At 37.7% G+C, this 25,095-nt stretch overlaps 1 protein-coding gene across 2 annotated transcripts; it reads right to left on the bottom strand.

The window, feature by feature from the left end:
- Positions 1-4,761: 4,761 nt before the first annotated feature.
- LOC131158886 (probable WRKY transcription factor 32) lies at positions 4,762-20,173 on the bottom strand. Of its 2 annotated transcripts, XM_058113816.1 has the most exons (6): positions 19,726-20,106; positions 19,589-19,638; positions 9,506-9,989; positions 9,295-9,415; positions 9,016-9,174; positions 4,762-5,375 (listed from the first exon to the last, which is right to left on the bottom strand). In XM_058113816.1, the coding sequence occupies exons 1-6, from the start codon at positions 20,015-20,017 to the stop codon at positions 5,018-5,020; spliced, it is 1,464 nt and encodes a 487-aa protein (XP_057969799.1). In that variant the 5' UTR covers positions 20,018-20,106; the 3' UTR covers positions 4,762-5,017. The 2 variants fall into 2 exon arrangements, with proteins under 2 accessions (XP_057969799.1, XP_057969798.1); XM_058113815.1 differs by having other exon boundaries at positions 9,295-9,989; positions 19,726-20,173.
- Positions 20,174-25,095: the final 4,922 nt, after the last annotated feature.

Genomic DNA, 25,095 nt, shown 5'->3' with positions numbered 1-25,095 from the left:
TGCCTCAGACTTTGCATTAGGGGGAGTTCTCTTGCATGAAGGGCATCCAGTTGCTTTTGAAAGTAGAAAATTATCGAGTGCTGAACGGAATTATACAGCACAGGAAAAGGAGCTTCTCGCGGTGGTACATTATCTTCGGGTGTGGAGGCACTATCTTTTGGGGTCCAAATTTGTGGTAAAAACCGATAATGTGGCAGTTACTCACTTTTTGTCACAACCTGGACTAACATCAAAACAAGCCCGTTAGCAGGAGAAGCTAGCATGATTTTAATTTTGATTTTGAATATAAAGTAGGGAAGACGAATGAAGTGGCCGATGCTTTAAGTAGAAAAACCGAATTGGCAGAATTGAAACTCATCAGTCATCTATCAACTAGTAGGGTGGCGTTACCTTTGAAGAATCTTATCAGGGAACATTTAAGTACAGACCAGCAGGCGTAGTCCCTGAGCAAACTAATAGAAGAAGGGAAGAAACGACAATTCTGGGTAGAAGATGGACTGATAATGACTAAAGACAGGAGAGTCTATGTGCCCAAAGCTGGAAACTTGAGGAAAACCTTACTAAAAGAGTGTCATGATACGTTGTGGGCTGGTCATCCAGGATGGCGAAGAACTCAGGCATTGATTACACAGGGGTACTATTGGCCGAATATGCAAGATGATGTGATGAGTTATACCAAAACTTGCTTGATCTGTCAACAAGATAAGGTAGAAAGAAAGAAGACCTCAGGTTTATTGGAGCCATTGCTAGTTCTGTCAGGCCATGGGAGAGTGTCTCTTCGGACTTCATTTCCTCGTTGCCAAAAGTAGAGGAGTATGACACAATTTTGGTGGTGATTGACCAGTTCTCAAAGTATACTACTTTCGTACCAGTCTCGAAGCCATGTTCGGCAGAGAAGACAACTCAGTTATTCTTCAAGCATGTGGTGAAATATTGGGGTGTTCCAGAAAGCCTAATCAGTGATAGGGACGTTAGATTCACGGGGGGATTTTGGGGTGAACTTTTTCGCTCGATGAGTTCAAACCTTAATCTGTTTACCAGCTATCACCTACAGACAGATGGTCAGACCGAACGTTTTAATAGGATGTTGGAAGAATACTTGCGACATTTCGTTAACTCCAATATGAAGAATTGGGTTACTTTACTGGACACGGCACAATTTTGTTTTAACTCCATGAAATCTTCTGCGACTAATAAAAGCCCTTTTGAGATAGTGACAGGTCAACAACTGACTCTCCCGCGCACTCTGGATGGTCCATACAAAGGAAATTGCCCGAAAGCATACCAATTCATGAAAAACTGGTTACAAAACATCGAAGTCACTCGAGTTCAGTTAGAAAAAGCATCGAAGCATATGAAGCAATGGGCTGACAAAGGGGACGACCACAACAATTTGAAGCTGGAGATCTGGTTCTTGTAAAAGTGCCGCCAGAGACATTTCGCTTTCTTAGCGACAAGGATAAAAGGTTGTTACGCTGTTACGAAGGTCCAATCAGAGTGATCGAGAAGGTGGGACATGCATCTTATCGGCTTGAGCAACCCGAGTGGATGAAAAGCCACAGACGTCCAGTCCATCCCGTGTTTCATGTAAGCAATTTAAAGTCATTCCACACAGATGAAGCAGATCTGCACTGACAAAAGCTAAGGAGATCAGCAATTTCCAGAAGGCAGCTGATCAACAAAGAAGTCCAGCAGATCATTGCAGACAAAGTCGTTAATGCAGAAGGTCGGCAACAACAACAATTTCTGCTTCAGTGGCTGGGGCTGGGGGAAGAAGAGAATAGTTGGGAAAAGGCAAAAAACCTTCAGCATGTCATACAGAAGATTGAAGATTTCAGAAATTTGAAGACAATGACATCAACTTCGACATCAGAAGAGTGAGAAGGCCTTCTACAACACATCGACGAGGACGTCGATAAAATGAGTGGGGGAGGATGTTAAGGAGTGACAATGTAATGGGGAAAAAGGGGAGAGAGATACTGCTATAATTGTATTCTCTAGGGATTTAGAATGAATATATGATTATCTGTGTTAGCGTTTGTATTTTGTATGGTGATTCTCTTGTAGTTGAATAATACAAGTAGTTCTTTTCATTGTGGTGTTTTGTTGCCTTAGATTGTGATGTCTTTGATGGTTATAGTCTTATTCGATGTATAAGAATATATTGCTCGTGTGAAATCCTATTGTTCCTCGTTTCCTTGAGTATTGAGACTCACCAGGTGCTCGTGTTTGCAGGCTTGAACGTGTGAGATTTGGCTGACTTGTCGAGGGAGAGCTCTCAACGAGTGCCACAAGACCCTTACTTGAGTCACATTTTGGGGGTCTGTGACACTTAGCAAGTGGAAAAAAATTAGTGGTGGAGTAATTTTTCAATCTTGTGGCAAGAACTTTACACATTTTGATATTTGGACTATTTCTAAAGTATCGTTATTGCCTATTTTCTATATGATCCATGGTGTTTGTTCCACCACTGTATGACTCCATTTGGAGCACCTTAAAGCAAGATAGCAATGGCTTTTGCAAATGGTGGCCTGCTTCAGAGATTACCCAAGTCATCCTTTGGGTAAGGTCATGTCTTCTTAAAATACCCATTTATAAGGACAATTTTTATAGGCTCTAGCTTTACCCAATGAATCCTCTCTTGGCCAACCCCAAGGGAAGGATTTTGTGAAAGAGGCTACAAATTGGCTTGTTCTTCCTACCTTGCATTGCAATTTCTAAGTAGGGAGCAAGTGGAACGAGCCCAAGAATCATTTTGCCATCCATGGGAGCAAGAGTTCTCCTCCTAAAATAATAGGGCATATACATTTAGGGTGCTGTTGCAATGGGAAGGTGAGCCTTTTGTTGGGTTCAGTATCTATCTTATTATGGATTCTAATCTTGAGGTCTTTGTGCAGTTCAATTGACTTGGAACTGAGAGATTAAAGAATGGAGGGAAAGAGTTGCCAAAGAAGAGTCTTTGATCTCGATGCCTATATACTAAGGAAGGAATCTCGAAAAGGCCAAAAGTAAGCTGAGGAAAATAATGACTAACCTTCACTATGATTGCTTCTCTTTTATCCGTAAATAGTACACTGCTCATAATGGGACAGTCTAATTGTTGAGGCTGTGGGGGCAGGGAGTTGGGCTTGTAGGCTGGACCATGGCCCTCACGTGAGGGTCATGCTTGGCCCAGGTTCTACTAGTGGATGGGACAGCTCTTATCCTTTTCTTGAGCCACGCTGCTTCCTCTTATTGGATTGCCCACAATATCTTCTATCATTTTGGTTAGAAGAAAGAAGAAACTTTCCTTTTAACACAAATTTTTTTTTTTGTGGGGGTGAAAATCCTCAATGAATAAACAGAAGGCTATGAGATTGTTGTGAAGGAGTCAACCATCCCATTACAAGACGCCTGCCAAGAAAAAGAAAAAGAAAAGAAAAGGGAGTACTATTTTTAGTGACATGAATTTTATGTTTTATATTTGAATTTGTGTAAATTTAAATAAGATATAATATAAAATTAAATTAAATTATTTTTAAAATTTATATAAATTTAAATTTAAGACATAAAGTTTATAATTTCAAACACTATCTTAATAAAATATTATCAAAATAATAAAAGAATCAAATAACCCATAATATATATATATACATATAAATATCTTACATACCCAAAAAAATACTGAAATCGTGGCATGATTCATAGGAAATCCTTACCATTATCTGTAATAGGAGGGCACAAAAATTAGCAAAAAATTGAAAATTGGACTCGAACCAAAACACATCTGGATTCAATCTTTTGGTTTACGGTTTCGGTTTTGATTTTAAAAGAAAAAAAATTTGGTTTCGATTTCAATTTTGATCCAAATCCAAATTGAAAAAATCAAAAATCGAATTAATAAATTATAGTTGTTTATTTTAATATAATACTAATATTCAGACAACCCGCCGGAAGTTGCAGAGCTTTCGGCTGTCCCTGGCAAACTGATTCTCCGGCAATGCGTGACCTCCACACACTCTCTTTCTTCACGCCGCAGTCCAGAACTCTCGTCACTACTCTGGGATCTCAAAACGCTCCTCTTCCAGATCCATGCTTCCTTCTTCAATCCCGGGAAACACAAACATTGTTCAGCCTTAAGCTTTACAAGCTGGGCCCATGTTTTGGATGTGGCCTGCAGTTTGTAAGCCCATGGAGGCTAATGGTTAAGTTTTTGTTATAATTTAAAATTTTAAAAATCAAAATTTAATCGAGCTGTACTGAAAAATCGAAGGTTTGGTTTTCTATTAACCGATGGTTTATGATTTCATATTGATTTGTGAAATTTTAAAACCAAAATTTTCGGTTCAATACTCAGTTTTGTTAATAATCAAACCAAATAAAATCGATTACAGCCCTAGTTGGCAACATTAAAATAATCATTGTTGCCCAAGATAACCACATCAATCTTTGGTCATTCTTGCAATGAAGATCGATGGACAGAACAAGCAATAAACCAGTGTAGTTCCTCTTTGTGGGATGCATGAATGCATACATGCACGTGTATGGAGCAGCTGCTTTTCCCTTCTTGTGGGAATATTTCTTTTCCTTCAAAAGACACTTTCCTGTTACATGCGCATCAAATGGAAACCAGAATGATGCGGTTGAATAGACCGTCTTCCCTCAACCAAAATGTTGATTTTATGGTAACTGCACCGACAAGCTTGAACCAAAAACCCGTTGCAGTTGCTTCTCTCTATATGTTTCACCGGATACCATCATACTCTAATGGGATGCAACAAATTCATTCTAAGCATGCCGCTACTACTAAACAGTTTGTAACAAGTGCACCACGCCAATTATATATACAAACTGCTCACTGAAAAACCAAGGCAAAGAAAAGAAAATTAAAGGCAAACAATGAATAATTTCATAAAACCTATAAAATTTAATAACTTATGTGGAGGCAGCTCTGTGATTTTAGCGTTTTAGCTGAAGAAGAAGATTCTCCACAATCAGGAAAGGCCTAATAATCTTTCCTTTGGTGAGCCATACTTTCTCAGCAGGGCTTGATTTCAAATCCAATGCTCAATAGAGTTCGAGCTGATTCGATCGCCTTCTCACCCCCAAGGTCCAAGGCTTCACCAGTCAGTTCACCTTCTGTGTCCACAGACCATTGGGTTGAAGTCATATCGTTTTGGAGTGCCTCTGTTTTCTTAAATTGTAAATTGTTCATGGATGCAGGAGCAGCTGCAGCAACAAGCGGAGCACTTGGCGGGCCATGTCGCTTCTTTGGTACGGGCATGTCATGGTCATGTATTCCCTTGTATGTAATTATGACAGCATTCGTGTTGTCTACAGCATTCTCGATGTGCTTACGGACAGGGCATCCAGCAGATGTGCATCTGTAGTAGTTCCTGCAATGTATTCAAGCAGAGGATAAAAAATAAACGAAAGAGGAAGCTCACATTTTGAATCAATAATGCCAACTGTCTAATGAGATCAAAGAACAGATTCATAATCGTAATATATTGCAAAGCTGCTTCCTCAGATCGGTAAGACTCAGACTCCAGCAGGTCCAACATGGCTTTTCCTCTATAGAGCTCATGTAGGGAGCGGGGGAGCCAGCAATATTTGTCAAACAATTGCTCAAATTTCTTGCGAAAGAAATAGGCGAACCTCCTTTCTTGGTTGCCCCCTTTTCTCTTTTCTTTGTTTCTTCTGAGAATCAAACAAACCAAAGGGGACAAAAAAAGCAGAGGAGAAAAATGGGAGTGTATGGGTATCAGTATTAGATTGGTACCGTATCTTATGCAATTTCAGCAATTCAGTTTTGATGCAACTGAATTTTGAAAAGAAGAGGGAGAATGGATCAAGATAGATTCACGAGGATTTATTCAGTATTTATTTATTTATTTTTCATGATTCCACTTAAAAATAAAATTTCACCCCTATAATAGTGGGAAGATCTATGTCCAAGTTGGTTAACCTTGGGGGCAACAAGCCGACAAGAAAAATCATCTAAGAGCTGAAAGCGTGAAACTAGAAAATGTTTCCTTCAATCTTCATAATGTCCACAGATATACAGGACCACTATTACCATCTCTGAGCCAATCCATAGAACTTGCCATCCACCCTACAAATGGTCCCAACCACAAACCTGGGACTATACTTTAAGGGCCATCCATAGCTAAAAGCAGCCTAATCATGAGTCATCCTAATTTCAACCATGGTTAAAAACCTAGACTCGACTATCTCCTCCCAAGTTATTTTAGATTTACCCCTACCCCTTCTACTGCCCCCCCACAATAACTAAGTCACTCTTCCTCACAGGTGTACTATAAGGCCTACGTTGCAAGTGTCCATACCATCTGAGTCGTCTCTCCCTTATCTTATCTTCTATAGGAGTTACACCTAACTTACCACGAATATGTTCATTTCTTAATTTATCTTTCAATGTTATACCACTCATCCACCTAGGCATCCTCATCTCAGCAAATTTTACTTTTTGGATATTATGTTTCTTTATCGCCCAACATTCCGATCCATATAGCATAGCTGGTCTTATAACTGTCCTATAAAACTTCCCTTTCATTTTAAGAGTATTCTACGATCACATAGTACACTTGAAGCACTTCTCCATTTTACCCAACCCGCTTTAACTCTATGCATTACATCATTTTCAATTTCTCCTTCAGTTTGCATAATAGATCCAAGATATCGAAATCTACAAGTGCTATTTATTTCTTCATCATCAAGTTTATCTTTGTTTCCAATATTCCTCCTATTATTACTAAAATTACATTTCATATATTCAGTTTTATTTCTACTTATCCTAAAGTCTCTAGATTCCAAAACTTCTCTCCATAATTCTAACTCAGCCTCTACTCCATCTCTAGTTTCGTCAATTAATACAATATCATCTGCAAACAATATATACCATGGAACCTCCTTTTGAATACTCTTAGTCAATTGGTCCATCACTAAAGCAAAAAGATAAGGACTCAAAGCAGATCCTTGATGTACACCTATGGTAATTAGAAATTCTCTAGTTTCTCCATCTATAGTCCTTACACTATTCATTACTCCATCGTACATATCCTTAATGACATCGGTATACCTACAACATATACCCTTTTTTGCTAAAACCTACCATAGAACTTCCCTAGGTATCCTATCATATGCTTTCTCAAGGTCAATAAATATCATATGCAAGTCCCTCTTCTTTTCCCTAAACTTTTCCATTAATCTTCTTAAAAGATAAATAGCTTTTGTGGTAGATCTCCCAGACATAAAACCAAATTGATTTTTTGAGATCTTCGTTTCTAACCTTAATCTTTGTTCAACTAATCTTTCCCATAGTAGAAGGGAAGAATTTACAAGAAAAAGAATCACTACGATCAATAGCTACAATAAATGAAGAAAAAGGTTGAAGAGTACGAAAATAAGTGTCATTACAATGTCAAAGACAAGAGAAAGTATCAAAACATTAGTCATAGCTCCCAAAATTCGAATTCCATGCAAAATGGCTAATAGAATCTGCACTTACAGCAAGCAAAATAGCATGTGGAGAATCAGCAAGCCAATAATGGCAATAGAATCTGAAAGGAGTTCTGCATTTTGACTATAACTCAAACCAAGGAATACCCAGTAATGGATATGGCCTGACAATAAGGCAGCAAAAAAGTTCATGAGATTATCTAGAAGGCCACTAACAAAAGCTTATGTTCAGATTCAGAGGAATGGATCTGGATTTGAGTCCCTAAATTCAAATCCATAGTTTGGGTTGGGTTTTTGTTTTGTTTTGTTCTGCTTTTCTATCATATATATATATATATATTTGTATGTATACACGTATGTATGTATGTTGGTGGGGATGGGAGGCAGGCCTTTTATAAATAAAGGTATGGATTCCAAGTCAGTCTTGGGAATAACATTTAAACCCCACTCAGTAGGAATAAAATGAAGTACAGGTGAAGTCTAGTCAGAAAATCACATCCCCTGGCATTCAAATCCCAAACCCTAACCCAGAATACAACACAAAGCTAGGGTCTCAAGGAAATCCCGATTGCCATTTTATCAGTTAGAAACTGTCCAAACCATCGCATTACAATGCCAACTCTGTAATTGATTTGGTCTCATAGACATTTTTAGAAAGGCTATTAGAATAGGGAAATTTCAGATAAAAACCAATTCTATTGAAACTGCCAGACAAATCAAAAAATAATTCAGGGTTCTAAGACACTGCATAACTTGAAAAAATGTGGCATAAGGCGGCAAAATCTTGCAGTGCACTGAAAGAAAATGCATTATAGGAGTCTATGAACCATGGCATATCAGCAAATTCAACTACATCTTGACAAATTGAGAAGCTATAGCCTCAATATGGCATTAAAATAAGAATGATAAGTACGGGTTCATTTGGAACTTGATGCCATAGCCTCAAAATGTTAACAAAGTAAAAAGGGTAATTGAGGGTGCATTTAGAAATACCACACGTTTTCTGTTTCATAAATATAAGCAACTTGTTTTTGTTGTCTCTATTTAAATAAAGCATGAAACAGAATCGCATCATTGGTTCCAAAAATAGTTGCAAGCAACATTTTCGTGTTTTCAATATCAGCCCATTTAACAGCATGTTTGTTCCAAAAAAAACTAAAATAATATAGTTTTAACATAAATGTTTTCACAAAAAAACTGAAATTGATGGCAAAAAAAAAATTACAAAAAAATGGAAACAAAAAACTTTCCCCATGCATCTCAGGACACTTAAATACCAAGCCATCACATTTTACAGTAGTGCTACAAACCATAGGATATTAAGTCCCACGTAGCAGCAAGGGGAATTAAGTCCCACGTAGCATTTTAGAATACAGACTTGTGGTGCGAGGCCTACAGATATTCAGACAATAGATCAAAGGTACTAAATATATTAAATACAACAACAGCAGCAGCAGCAGCAACAATAACAAGCCTTTAAGTCGCACTAATGGGGTCAGCAAATAAGGTACTAAATTGATTAACTAAATACTGAAAAAAAAAAAAAAAGGCATGCACCTGGGGTGCGGATTTCCCTTCACCATTTTTTGCCCATACTTGCGCCATCTGTAGCCATCTCCCGAGATCCCCACATCACCAGCTGCATGCACAACAAATTTAGGTTTCTTGCCAGGTTTAAGCGGAGAACCTGAATATTCCAAGCTGCTTTTCTTTGCCCTGGTTATTAGACAAATAAGTAACCAAGAGGGGACCACATTATGACCAAATTCCATTTCCCTAATAATAAAAAAAGTAACATTACACAAGGAACAAAAGGAAACCAAATTCACAGCCAACCTTCGTTTTGGCTCTGGTTCATTGACATGCTCCTCCTCAACCTTAATGTCAACACTGCCATCAGAGCCATTTGAGTTCTCTCGTTTTCTTTCACGTAATGGGGGAGTTTCCTGCGTAGATTCTTTTGAAGATGTAGATGGATCAGAATCATTAACTGAATTAACTGCAGTACTATTCTCTACAATAACCCTAGCATACGACACGAGCCTACTTTCTCTCACACTGTTTATCATCCGAGGTGGTTCATGATTATGCTGGCCTCTATAAATCACCTCTATTACACCACCAGAGTCATCACAACATTCAATCTTTTTAACAGAACAGTCTGAATATGTGCACTTGTAATAGCTTCGAGAACCTTTAGGGCTTTTCACTTGCTTTTGACCATACTTTCTCCAGTTGTAACCATCAGCTGAAGGCATCTTCACATGAGTAGTTGATATTGTTTTCTCCAAAGAATTTTGCCGGTCCATTTCTGGGGTACATCCACCATTAATGTGGAGTGCCAATGACAGTTGTTGTTCTGGTACTGTTGGACTTTGAGCAGGTGAAATAGGCTCTGTAACTGAAGCAGGTGAAAATTCTGATTGAGTCGTTGGACACCCAGATTGCTGAAGTTGATTTTGTGTCTGGGCCTGAACAGTTAAGGCAGTTTCACTTGCCAGAACTTCCTGATGGGACACTCCAACTTGCTCCTAATGGAAAAAGAACCCCAAAAAATAGGTGAAAAACAAAAAAAAATTATTACAAACTATCCTATACATAAGAGAAACCAAATATCAGCTTGTGAACATTTCGACACAACACTTAACACTCATAAATAGTTGCACAATATTGTGTCAAATGTATCTAGGTAAGTATTTAGAAAGGCATGCAAGGGGCTGGTCCACATATAGTTGAATGTGGGCTATAGGGCCGCACTCAAATAACCAAAAAGTCCTCTGTGTGTGTGTGTGTGTGAGAGAGAGAGAGAGAGAGAGATTTTTTCTAGCATTGCACGCACTCAAGTTATTTGATGGGGTCTAAATCTAACTTTATTTTTATTTTTTTTTTTTAAAAAAAACCTATTTTGGTTAATTGGTATTAAGACAAATAAAGGAATTTATCTAAAGAGCATCAGCACTAATAGGAAAAGATGCAGATCAAGCCCTACAAACTTGCAGGTGATGACCCCACCCTCCAATGGCTTTGCCTAACTAAATTATGCATTACACATTAGAGGCCCCACTAACATGAGGTCCTCCCTCCACCACTGCATACAAGGGTTGCTGCACTTTCCACAAATTGAGTCTCATGCCTTGAAGATGGAGGTCAAAATCTCATGACAAAGATCAAATTTACATAAGAAGCACAAGCCTCATACACTCGGTTAAAACCGGATCTTTTCATTTTTCCACTTCCAGTTTTCCCCTTACATTTAAAAGCTTCAAAATTTAACACATGCATTTTAAACTTTCAGAATAATATTCAAAACTCTGTTTCACCTGCAAATTGCCTGACAAAATTTAAATATTTTCTTAACAAATGTAGGTGAAATGGAATTATACTATACTTCCAGCATTCCTTGTCTCCCTTTTAAGTGTGGGTTGAAAAGTTGAATTGTGTGCACCACTTGTTTACACTACTTTCAGCACCACATTTTCCTCACTTATGTTCTACAAGTGCAACTCCTAACTCAGTGCAGATACATTCCTTCCTTTATTTATATTTTAGAACTCCTAACTTAGCATGCATGTGTCCATTCCTCTTCATATTTTAGAACTCCTAATTAAGTACAGGTGTATTCACTCCTTATTTATATTTTAGATTTATACCAATCATCCATCTTAACATTCTCATTTCAGCTACTCTGTGTGTGTACTGTGTAGCCTAAGTAAAATGCTCTGCTAACTCCAAAATCACATGCCATCGATCCAGCAAACCACACATAGCACAAGGGAAATGCTGATTACCCCAAATAAATTCTCAAATTCACATGCCAATTCACATCCTGCAAACATGGCCCAATCAAGGGAAGAATTGTTAAAAATTCAAAGGTGGTGTTTGGTGATCCGAGGGAGATCCCTGCGTGATCACCAGGGATCCTCACTGTGGGGGTGATCTGATCCTAGTAATTTAAGATCACCACACTTGGTGTGCTACAGTCTAATCATGGAAAATTTTCAAATATCCACGATTAATCTATTTGGTGTATCATGGGAATACATGTGTGTAATACCAAAATTGCACCAAAGATTTTGCAATAGATTAGGTGATGTAGTTAGATTATTTCATTTATAATTGATAATATACTATCATACTATTGGTTATAATAATATATATTAATATTGATATAAATTTATAATATATATTATTTAAATTATAAATTTTGTATCATATGCACAAGTAAGTCTATAAAAGTATGTTGTAATATGTGGCTCATATCGAGTGGAACACGTGTACAAAGAAAGTAGGATGGGGAAAACAAGGAAGTTGGTCTGAAGAATAACCGTCGACGGTTTGCAGAGTACATCGACGGTTTCTTCTAGAAGCAAATTAGGAAGAAAACCGTCGACGGTTTGATGTAGATACATCAACGGTTTCTTTCAGTGAAGGAAAACTGTCGACAGTTTTTTTTGGCGTTGTTTTTGAAATTTAAACTGGGAAAATCTATAGGTTGGGGATACGGAGGCAAATCCTCCACGGATTGATACAGGGGTATTTGAGGGATCCTCTAATACCTCTGTACATCTAGGGGTTAGTATAAATACAACATTGTAACCCTGGTTTTGATTAATAGTGAATTTCAGCCGCTGCTTGCTCCCGTGGACATAGGCATTCTGCCGAACCACATTAAATCCTTGTGTTGATCATTGCTTTCATTATCTGTGTGTTTGTGTTTCCACATTGTTCATTGTAATTGCTGCACCAATCATTCCGCACGTGTCCGCATTGCACAAGAAATTGGTATCAAAGTCATAGGTTACAACGCTAGGATTTCTTCTGCAAAGTTCGACATGGTCAAGTTCAACGGAACTGGAAATTTTGGATTGTGGCATAGGAGGGTCAAGGATTTGTCAGTGCAGTAGGGCATGATGAAGGCGTTATATGGAAGGCAGCCGGAAGGTATAGACGACATGAGTTGAAGGAACTGGAAGTAAAGGCTGTGGCAACTATCAGACTTTGTCTAGTTGATGACGTGATGTATCACGTCACGGATGAGGAATCGTCGGCAGTAGTTTGGCTGAAACTGCAAAATCGATATATGTCCAAGTCATTGAAGAACAAGTTTTATCTTAAGCAAAAACGGTATGGTCTTAAGATGTCAGAGGGTTTGGAACCAGCACATCAATGTGTTCAATCAAATCATCAGTGATTTGAAGCGAATCGATGTGAAGTTTGAAGACAAAAACAAGGCGTTGATGTTATTGAATTCCCTACCTACCTCTCCTACATATGAAAATTTGGTTACAACTCTAATGTGGGGAAAAGAAACTCTCAAATTGGAGGAGATCACAAGTGCTCTTTTAGGTTTTCATCGGAGGAAGAAAGTCAGCGATGAGAATTTACAAGCTGAAGGGTAACCAAAAATGCAGGAGAAGCAGGTTCCAGAGCGAACCGAGTAACAATAAATCTCGGTCCAATCCTAGGAAGAGAAAGGACATACGGTGTTTTAAGTGCAGGTAAAAAGGACACATAAAAAAAGATTGTTAAGAGAAAAATAAAAGGAATGCATAAAATAAAGAGGGTCCATCAAAATCGGTGAATGTAGTGGAAGAAGTAGACTCAGAGAGTGGTGACGGGGATATGCTTTCTATTTCATTCAGGTTAGATCATTTCGCAGATTCTTGGATTCTAGATTCGACATGCTCCTATCACATGACACCCGATAAAAGTTTGGTTTAATACTAACATGTTAGTAAATTTTGATTCTGTTTTGATAGGTAATGATGCAACATGCAAAATTGTTGGAATAGGGTATATCAGAATTAAAATGTTTGATGGTGTTGTTAGAACGTTGTGTGATGTTAGGCATATACCGGATTTAAGGAAGAATCTGATTTCATTGGACACTTTAGATTGTAATGGGTTTAATTACAAGTTTGCAAGTGGAGTAATGAAAGTGAGTAAAGGTGTCTTCATAGTGAGGAAAGGGTAGAAATTAGCAGGAAATATCTATACACTGCTAAGTACCACAGTTGTAAGTGGAGCTGCGGCTGCAGAGTCTAAGTCAGATAGTACAGTCTTGTGGCATATGCGGTTAGGGCATATGAGTGATCGAGGGATCAGCAAGCTGAATTTCTGCAGGTATTGTGTTCTTAGAAAACAGAATAGGGTGTAGTTCAAGACAACCACACACAAGACAAAGGGAATTTTTGACTATGTTTATACAGATGTTTGGGGGCCAGTAAGGGTAGCATCACGAGAAGGACATATATACTTCGTGAGTTTTATCAATGAATACTCATGAAAGGTCTAGGTGTACTTCATGCAGCACAAGTAAAAAACGTTTGCCAAGTTCAAGTTGTGGAAAGCTGAAGTGGAAAACCCAATAGGGAAGAAAATCAAATGTCTCAGGTCCAACAATGATACTGAGTACACAGATTTAAAGTTCACAGAGTTGTGTGAGAAGCATGGCATTAGGAGACACTTCATAGTACGCAAGACATCACAACAGAATGATGTGACGGAAAGGATGAACAGAGCAGTAGTTGAAAGAGCTCGGTGTCTTAGATTAAATGTTGGGCTTGGAAAGAACTCCTAGGCAGAAGTAGTGAGTATGACATATTTCTTGATTAACAGGACACCAAGGGCATCACTAGATGAGAAAGTAGCAAAGGAGGTGTGGAAAGGCAGCGCGGTAGACTACTTTGGTTTGAGTGTTTGGATGTCTAGCTTACGTGCATGTTTCTAGTGAAGAGGTATCGAAACTTAATGCGAAGTCTAGACAATGTATCTTTTTGGGGTATCAGAAAGGGGTGAAAGGTTTAAAGCTTTGGGATTCGAAGACAAACAAGGTGGTGATCAGTAGAGATGTGGCCTTTGATGAGAAAGTCATGTTGCAATGTACTCAGGAATAAGAGAAACAGGTGCCAGAAAACTGTAGCAGAAATGAGCATGTGGTGCAAGCGGAGCTAAAGACTCAAGATAGAGATGACAGTATTCGGAATGCAGGGAGTTCTAACTCAGGAGATTAGCAGCATCACAGTATAGCTATAGACAAGCCCAAACACACTATCAGGCCACCCCCAGGTATGGTTTTGATGATCTGATTTCTTATGCACTCATTACTAGTAACGGGGATCCTACTACTTTTTAAGAGGCAATGCACAACGAAGAGAAGAATAGATGGATAGGTGTTATGGTAGAGGAGATAGAGTATTTGCATAAGAACCAAACATGAGAGTTGGTAGAGCTTCCATAGGGGAAGAGAGCGATAAGATGCAAATGGTACTATAAGAAGAAAGAAGCGGTGTCAGAAAAAAAAAAAAAAAGGAGAAAAATTCAAGGCTCGTCTAGTAGCAAAGGGTTACTCACAGAGGAAAGGGGTTGATTATGATGAGATCTTCTCTCCTGTGGTCAGACACACTTCCATCAAGGCAGTGTTGAGTTTGGTAGCATATTTTGATATACATTTGGAGCAGATAGATGTAAAGACAACTTTTTTCCATGGTGATTTGGAGGAGCTGATTTACATGGTACAACCAGATGGGTTTAGTCAGTCGGGACAAAAACACTTGGTCTGTAAATTGAGTAAATCACTTATTAGGCTGAAGTAGTCTCCAAGGCAGTGGTACAAGCAATTTGACTCCTACATGATCTGGATTGACTATAGGAAATGTGAGTATGATAGTTGTGTTTATGTGAAGAGCCTTGATGATGATTCATTTATTTTTCTATCGCTTTATGAGGATGACATGTTGATTGCTGTGAAGAGTATGACTGAGGTTAACAAGTTGAAAACCTTGTTGAGCAAAGAATTTGACATGAAGGATTTGAATGCAGCCAAGAAGATTCTGGGGAGAGAGATTCGCAGGGACAGAGCTTTGAGGAGATTGTGGCTATCTCGATGTAGTTATGTTGAGAGGGTGTTGGAGAGGTTCAGCATGAATAATGCAAAATTGGTGAGTAAACATTTGGCGAATCATTTTAAATTGTCTACTGCCCAGTGCCTAAAGGCAGATGATGAAGTTCATGACATGTTAAAGGTCTCATATGCCAGTGCAGTTGGGTACTTGATGTATGTTATGGCTTGTACAAGACCGGATTTGACACAAGCTATCAGTGTGGTAAGCAAGTTTCTATCAAATCTGCAACGGCAACATTGGGATGCAATCAAGTGGATTTTCAGATACTTGAGGGGTACTACAGACTATAGTATCATGTTTGGCAGACAACAGGGTAATCCTTCAGTTGTGGGATATGTGGATGCAAACTATGCAGGGGACTTAGATGATAGGAAGTATACCACGGGGTATGTATTCACACTCGTTTGGGGGGGGGGGGGGGGGCGCTATTGGAGGTCCATGGTTCAGTCTCTAGTTGCACTATCTATTATTAAGTTAGAATATATGACAGTGGCTAAGCCTGCCAAAGAAGCTTAGTGGCTTATAGGATTGGTCAAAAAGCTGGGTATTCAGAAAGGTGGAGTTCAGCTACATTGTGATAGTCAGTGTCATTTATTTGGCAAAGAACCATGTGTATCATGTGAGGACCAAACACATAGATGTGAGGTTTCATAGGATCAAGGAATTGGTTTCTTTTGGTGAACTATTGCTTGAGAAAGTTTACACTTCTAAGAATGCAACATACATGTTGACAAAGTTTGTTACCACAGACAAGTTCAAGCACTGCTTGGACTTGATTAACATCTCCAGATGCTAGATGTGAGTCGTCCCAACCTATTGTCCCAAGTGGAGTTGCGGGTTATGTTTTCATTTTCTTATAAGTGGTGAATATTTGGCAAGGTGGAGATTTTTGTAGTATGTGACTCATATTGAGTGGAACACATGTAGAGAGAAAGCAGGCTGGGGAAAACAAGGAAGCTGATCTAAAGAAAAATTGTCGACGGTTTGCAGAGTTCATCAACGGTTACATCAACGGTTTCTTCCAAAAGCAAATTAGGAAGAAAACCGTCGACGGTTTGATGTAGGTGCATCGATAGTTTATTCCAATGAAGGAAAACTGTCGACAGATTGATGAAACCGTCAACAGTTTTGTTCGACGTTATTTTTGAAATTTAAACTGGGATATCTATAGGTTGGGATACGAAGGCAAATCCTCCGCGGATTAATACAGTGGTATTTGAGGGATTCTCTAATAGCTTTGTACGTCTAGGGGTTAATATAAATACAATATTGTAACTCTAGTTTTGATTGATAGTGAATTTCAGCTACCGCTTGCTCTTGTGGACGTAGGCATTCTACCGAACTACATTAAATCCTTGTATTGATTATTGCTTTTATTATCTGTGTGATTGTGTTTCCATATTGTTCATCGTAATTGTTGCACCGATCATTCCGCACGTTTCTGCATTGCACAATGAAGTAGGTATAATTGACCTATATGCATTGACAGCATTTTTATCCATAAGGTGTTTGAGCAAGGATAAATCAGTTTCATGGCCTTGAGGTGATCTCGGATCACTCTCATCAAGGACGGGATGAAGAAAACCAAGTTGGCAGTGATCACATCAACAATAGTAACAAATCATCAGACACTAGGTAAAATTACCAGGAAGCAACCAAATGCAATGATCCTATCACTCTCACAAATATTAACCTCCATCTAGGGGTCATCACACTATACCAAATCCCTCTAAACACCTTTAAAATACTAGTTTTCAACAATAACTTGGGGAAAAGGCTAAATATTTTAGGCTCCTAATATAACTTTTGACTGGATAAAAAAAATTTAAGGACTTTAACTTATTATCCCATCACCAAAAACTCCACGGTTGATGCAGCAACAATGTCCAAGCACAAACTAGCCATTTTATTTTTCTTTAAAAAAGTCACTTTTTATGTTTGCACGAAAGAGCAATACATTCAAGCCTCTAAGTTGTAAATTCTATAGTGTTCCTTATTACCCACGATCCCTTCTCCCCTCAATACCCTCACTCACTTTCATAAACTTCAACAAAAAGCTTTCAAGGTGATCATATATGTATACGCCTTGAAATGGTGAAATATCTTATATTTGATCATCACCATCATTGCCACCATTGACAACACACAATCTGCATGTTCTAAGGGATGCAGGGTTGTGCTGACAAGGGCAGGAAAATGAATTTACCTGCATTAGAAGAATACATATAGATTGAAAAATTCCCTAATTATTTCTGGGCTTCCTTCAATGAAGTTGTCAAAAAGGCAAAACGTAATCTCATAAAAAAAATAAAAAATAAAAAAGGCAACCTGGTGTACAAAGCTCCCGCGTATGCGAGGTCCAGGGAAGGGGCGGACCACAATGGGTCTAGTACGCAACCTTACCTTACATTTTTGCAAGAGGCTATTTCCATGCCTCGAAACTTAATCTCATGAGTTTTGAAAATAAATAAGCATCCAATAGCCATATAGATGTGACTAAGCATGTATGATGGATTGATAAATAGGGTGGTAAAAATATGGCAAATGGACAAATTTCTCACCTATAATAATAGCACACATCAAGGGTTGCTCTTAAGGCTTCATCTCTTTGCAATAGTTAAGAACAAATCATCAAGCATATTCACAAAGAAGGTTGCTTGCATGTGAGACGGTAGTAGTAGACAAGATTTGAGTATAGATGGACTCTTAAAGAAAAATTATGGAGAGACACTCTGCAGTTTAAAGATTCTAAGACATGTACAGCTAAATCAGAGTATATGAAATGTATATATTCCGTACCAGAAGTGGAGGATAAATGAACTAATCAAAGTTCATGGTCAAAATGTACTAAAAAAGGACATCATTTGCACTTAAATTATCTATTAGAATTGAAATATTTTGGTGAAATTACACCAAGGAAATGGGTCTTTAAGAAAATTTGGTCAAAAATAGAATGCGACAGAAAGAAGATATTATGATAGTTGGATAGTGATATTACAAAAGACAGAAAAAACTCTTAAGAAATAATTGCATATCTGAGATTAGGAATAATAAGAAATGATCCTATACAGAAGGGTTAGGATAGCAACAACAGAAGATAAGCTAAAATTGGTTAAATTGATTCAGACCTCTACAAAGGAATACTAATGCATGCATTAGTACAGAAGACTGATTTGATAAAGATGAAAAAAAAAAAAAAAAAGGCTACTTTGACAAGTGTTGTTTGTGGTGTGGCTCTTATACTTTGGATTTCATAAACAAAGAAGAAAGAAAAACATGAAGGGGCAACACAACAGGGGCTCGTCAACAAGTACCCTGTGATCGTTGACGAGGAGACAGCAAAGACTCGTTGACGAGTATCCTATGCTCGTCGACGAGAAGATCCCAAGAGGCCCAAAAGTTCAAGGTTTCTAAGATACCGAGAACAGAAAAATAGGATCGTTGACGAGTGGAATGATTCGTCGACAAGTGTTCTTCTTGGTCTCGTCAACGAATCCCCTGTTCTTGTTGAGGAGAAGTTTTGGACTACGAGCAGTTTTTTGAATTTTGAATTTGATTGTTGGGGTGGTTGGGAGGGAAACCTCCGAGAGAGTGTTATATATGTCATTCTGGGCATGTATTGAGAAGGTGTGTAATCATTTGATAAGTGTATTGTGTATTTTGTAATTTTCATAGTGAAATTTGTGTGTCATTGCTTCCGTGGATGTAGGGTTTGTCGAATCACGTAAATCTTGTTATTGTTCTTGTTCTGGTTGTGTTGCAAGTACTTGTTATTTTTATTCCGCTTTGCATCTTAAGCATTCGATCCATATCTCAACAACAAGGGAAAAAGAAGAATAGGTTCTCAAGGAGAGCTGTCCCACAGCAACCCCCCCCCACCCCCAACCCCACCCCCACCCCACTCCAAGAAGACTAAATAAAATCTATATTCTAATTTAACAAATGAGACAGCCGAGAATCAAGCAAGGTCTAGGACAAGGACATACAGCCAATACGGAAGAGTTGAGATAAAGGTTTCTTTCTTATTGTGGATGTACATAAAAACACAGAACAATAGGTTCAGTATCTGAAGCCGACGGATCAAAAATATAGACAACCACCAACACGGCAGCACACAGAAGCAAGGATTTTACGGAACAGCAGCAAACATACGAATCATCAAATTAAATCACGCGAATGAAAAACTCAAAATGAATTATGACTGATTTGATGAGAGAGCTCCTAACCTTGAATTGAGCAGACTCGGTCGATTCCGCAGCACAATTCACCGGCAACTCTGTAAGGTTAAGAGCACACAGTCACCTTCACGTCAAATTAACCAAAAAAAAAGTAACTGTAGAAAGAGAGGCACGCACAAGCGTACCTGACAATAGCTGCGAGGAAGACACGAGACCGGATTGAACATCGTTCGCCGACTGCGGGGGCGAGGAAGGCTCCGCTAAGGATTGTAATTGAGAGTCTCTGAACTCCCCTTCCACTCTCTGCACCTCATGGACTTGCCTCTGTTCGTCCTCAGATTCTGCTCCATCCTCCTCTTCCTCTTCTTCATCATCGTCGCCTTCTTCTTCTTCTTCTCCTTCTTCTTCTTGTTCTTCTTCTTCGTTTGGCTTTAGCTTCTCCACCCGTAGAGCTTCGAAGCTCTGGCTCTCAGCCATGACCGATTCGCGCAGGGAGAGAGAGAGAGAGAGAGAGAGAGAGTAAAGGTTTGGAACGGTGAGGTTCCGATTTGAAGTGTCCGAATCCGAAACTTTTCGGTTCTTTGTTCGGGAACCGGTTTCGGATCTTACTCAAAACGGACAAAGCTAAAGAGTAGGTTGGTGTGGTGCTGTGTGGTTGACTTATTTTGACCAGTTATTCTCAAGGGCTAACCACCACCGTTGATTTCTGCGTTCCTTCAGGTGCGGAGATCACCGTTCTTTTTGTTGACCTCTTCGCCTTCGCCATCCCCGTTTGTTAGTTGTGACTCGGAATTCCTGTGTTTGTATTTTAATTAATTAATTATAATTTTTTATTTAAAAATTATATACATGATAAAATGATATTGATTTGGTATACCAATCAATATTTTAGGTAGTACATTTATTTTATATTTAGAAACGAATTTAAATTTAAATTTATATTAATTTAAACAAAATATAATATAAAATTATATTAAATTTTGTCTAAAACCATCCAAAATCAAATCCAAAATTTAAAATTCTACTCTCAAACGCGTTCTAAGTGTACTTACTTATTCTCGAACCCTCTTAAAACTTTGAACTTATCAACTATAATATTATATTAATATTTAGACTCACTAAAATAATGTCCGATCTATATTATTAGAGCCCCACTGAATTACATCGCTGATTTATATGCATACAAATTTTAACATGGCATCTTACAATTGGTGAATTACAAATCTTATGTGAAGAGACAGTCTATTACAAGTATTTCTCAAAAAATAATAATAATAATAATGTGTGTGCTTGTCCAATAGAAAGATCCTGTATAAGTTTATCGAGGATTCTAACGCTTGCATGACATTGCTTTTTTGGATCTCGGAGCATGAAAGTATTTCTCCAATTGACATAGACCCTTGGGTTTTTGTTTGTTTTTATTTATTTTTCTTATTAAAGAGAAAATTATGATTTTGAAAAAGAACGTTTAGTATCATAAATTGCTATTAAAATAATACTAAATATTTATAAACATGTTTAATAGTATCATAAATTGAGATTAAAGTAGTACTAAGTATTTATGAATCATGTTTAAAGTAATTGTTTCTTTACTCATATGCATTAGTCAGACAAGCATTGTAGATTTTGATATTGTGACTTTTTAATTGCTATTGTTCATTGTTATATTTGTTTTATTGTAATTAATAATTACAGTTTGACCATAATATAAGCATATGTTAGAAAATTGTTGTTTTCTACGAATGTCTATTGTGTCTTTTTTGTGAATTTACTTTTTGACCATTCTTCTAAGTTACATGTCAAATTTGGTGAACTAGTAGGAGTTTAAATGTGAATGAAATGCTTGTGTAAGTTTTTGTGTGAACTTGATTTCAACTTTAATTTGAAGGTTGGTTTTGAAATTATACTAATTTTAATTGGGTAAATTGTACTATTAGTCCTCAAATCATGGTCTTTATTTTATATTGAAATTCAAATGTTTAATTCGTCTCGTGTTAGTACCAAAACTTTTAAAATGATTTCATTTTTGTCTTCTTGTTAATTTTAATTAGAAAATTTTGTCAAACCCACTATAGCTTCCAACAAAATAAATAGAAAATCTTGGAGAGCCAATAGTTTGGTTCTACAGTTGTTCCGTTGTTCAACGCAAGGATTTAGTATTATAAATTTAGAGAATAATGAGATAATCCCCTATTCAATTATATATTCTCAACTAATTCCTCATTTTATTCTTTCCACCTGGCTAATAATTCATGGAAAATTAATGTACCTTTAAGGTAGGTATTTACAAACATTATGATGACATGCCTTAACTTATATAAGGCAGATGTAAATATATACATGGACCACGTGGTTTAATTCATATAGGGTATGTACACATAATTGTATCTTACTAGCATCCCCCTTCAAACTTAAGGAGGTAAAAAGACCAGCTTGAGTTAGGAAACTAAATGCTAAAAACGACTGAGATAGGGTGCTTTGGTGAATATATCATTTAGTTAGTCAAAAGATAGATGAAATGTTAACTAAACAATATCAAAATGAGTTTGCTATTGAATGAAATGATGATTTGTCTCGATATTCTTGCTGCTTTCATAGAAGACTTCATTTGTGTGTTTTTAATTGCACTATGATTATTAGGATGCATAATAGTAATAGTGGAGAACGGAATACCTATGTTAGTAAGTAACCAATGCAGTCGCAGTAATTTAGAAGTTGTATTTGCCAGAGCATGACATTCAGCCTCAATACTCAATGGCATAGATCGCACACTCAAATCCTACTTCTTGCTTCACCATGATATTAGGGAGTTTCCAAGAAAGAAGCAGAAACTAGTGGTGGAACAAATATCAATCAGATTCCTGGCCCTATTAGTATCAGAATAAGTGTGAAGATTAGGAGAGGAATTATGAGAAACACATTTTTCTTCACATAATGAAAAATTTGATGGCAGTTATAAGATGTACCAACTTGGGAGCAATCATGAATTGACTCAATAAGTGTATTGCATATGCAATATATGGATGAGTAACTAGGAGATAGATTAAGTTGACAAGAAGTGTAAGATTAGAAAGTGGCGAACCATTCATCATATTGAGCTTGGCATTGGGTTCTAGAGGACTTGAAACAATTTTGTGATCTATAAGCCTAGAAAAAAGAGGAGATTAGTTGAATATTTGGCTTGAGTGAAATGATGACCATCATCAAAAAGAAGAAACTTCAAGTCTTAAAAAGTAGTGAAGCAGACCAAAACCCTTCATATCAAATTTAAAATGAAGAAAGCTTTATAATGCAAGGATATCCTTAATATTGTTTTATATAATGATCACGCCATCAACATATAGGAGGAGAATGGCGATGCCTTTTGTAACGACCTGCTTAATTTTCATATAATTTTAATTAATTTTTTTATAATATAATAAAAACCACAATAACCATTTCAGCAGAGCATGATCAACCTAAACCCGTGGAGTACTAGGGATATAATAGACACACAAAACGGAAGCCTAAGCAGCCAGAAACATAAAATCATAATATCATAAATACAAAACCATTCATCTCAACACAAGAGTTACTATATCCATTGTATTTAGGTACATACATCCCAAAAAGAAAGTTTTAGGGACATTTCCCACAAAAATCCATCTGTCCCCACCAAAACTTACCCTTTCAAGAGGGCAGATCAACAGTACTATCTCAGCGGAGCTTTATCCGCTCTCCTATCAAGGGCTCCTAAAATGTTCATATAATTTGGGGTGAGACTCCTCTCAGTAAGGGAAATAAACTAATACTAGTGTGTGGCAACATGAGTATTTGTGTGTTATACATATAATCACATACATAAACATATCTAGTAAAACTGTATTTATCATATTTGAGAAAACATATATATGCTCATTTCAAAGCAGAACGTAATGGATTTCTACAAGCATAATTCATCTCATATCATAATAATAATATGAAAACAACCTTGGTAGGTTAGCTGGCTGTTGTTATGTATTACACCCACATGGCTGGGTTATGTGACCCGAAGCCGGGACCTGACAATGGTTGGTCGACCACTGCCAAGTCAAAAGTACAGTCTGTAAGTCTGATGGGTCTGCCAGACCTGGTCCATATACTAGGGGCGCTCACACTTCTTAAAACCACATCGACTATTCGTCCTTATGCTACTTCGTACAGCAACGTTAACACAGTATCGTGATGATCACGAACACATAGCAACGGTACCGTGCAAGTGCTGGCCTAAACCAAGCCAACCAGGTTCTGATAACATATAACACATAATGAAACTGTGATACATGGATATTTCAAACCATTAATTTCCAAATCAATATCATCAAATCATTTTGCATATATACGTATATCATGAAAATCATCGGCCCGTACGCCAGTATTTCACATTTTACCATAGCTCGGCCTGTACGCCGGCAAAACATATCCATAGTAGGCCTGTACGCCAGCAAATCATACACATAGCACGGCCTGTACGCCGAAAAATCATATCTATAGTACGGCCTATACGCCGGCAAATCATATCCATAGCACGGCTCATACGCCGGCAAATCATATCCATAGCACGACCCATACGCCAGCAATACATGTAAAAATTCTCGGCTCGTATGCCGATTTTATTATAAAAATTTACATCATTATCATATTCCCAAAAAAATAGTATTTCATTATAAATTCTACTCATGTCACACGAAATAGGTTTTATACATATTTAAACATATCATCTTTTGCAACGGTATTTCCCAAACATAAAGCATATTTAAATATATTTATTTCCCTAAAATCAGATGTTGTAATAACATAGATACATTTTCATAAAATAACTAACTTAGTTTATCCCCTTACCTGATTCCTAAGAAGCCCCTAAAATAAGCAGTCCCGCACCTGCAGGGTTCCCCGTTCAATACCCTGAAAACGACATTTCCCATAACTAAACTTTAGTATTTCTACGCGTACTACACTTTCTACAATTGTCAGGAACTCAAATATTGAGTAAAAAGCCTTACCCTGAATTTTAGATGGATTTCGAACTAGTCCCACCAACGATCCACTCCAATATATTTGAAGAGAACTCTCCTAAGAGTGTCGTGGTGGCTTCAAATCGTCGAACCGGTGGAAATCCGACCCAGAAATTGAGAGAGAAGAGAGGGAAACCGAAGGGAGGAGAGAGAGAAAGATTTTGCACTAGAAATTCTGCTGAAAATGGAGTTTAACACTATTTATACATTGACCTTCGTTGATGAGCCACATCACCTCATCGACGAGGTTATGAAGGAAGTTCGTTGACGAACTCTATTTCTCGTCGACGAAATTCAGAGATGAGAGAATTATCCTTCGGTATTTTCTTGACGACGAAACGTACCCTTGTCGACGAGCCCAAGCGTTCGTCGACGAGGCCTGCTGCCTCTTTCCTTTCCTTTCCATTAATATTTAAAATATTATAATTATTCGGGTCACTACACCTTTATCATAGTCTTGAAAAAAAAGTTGTTGGAAATGTAGCTCATATTTGAGTGGAACGCATACACTGGGAAAGCACG

Source organism: Malania oleifera, chromosome 6 (assembly GCF_029873635.1).
Source record: "Malania oleifera isolate guangnan ecotype guangnan chromosome 6, ASM2987363v1, whole genome shotgun sequence".
NCBI classification, from domain to species: Eukaryota; Viridiplantae; Streptophyta; class Magnoliopsida; order Santalales; family Ximeniaceae; genus Malania; species Malania oleifera.
Note: the sequence above shows the minus strand (reverse complement) of the source record. Positions and strands in the feature narration are given on the sequence as shown.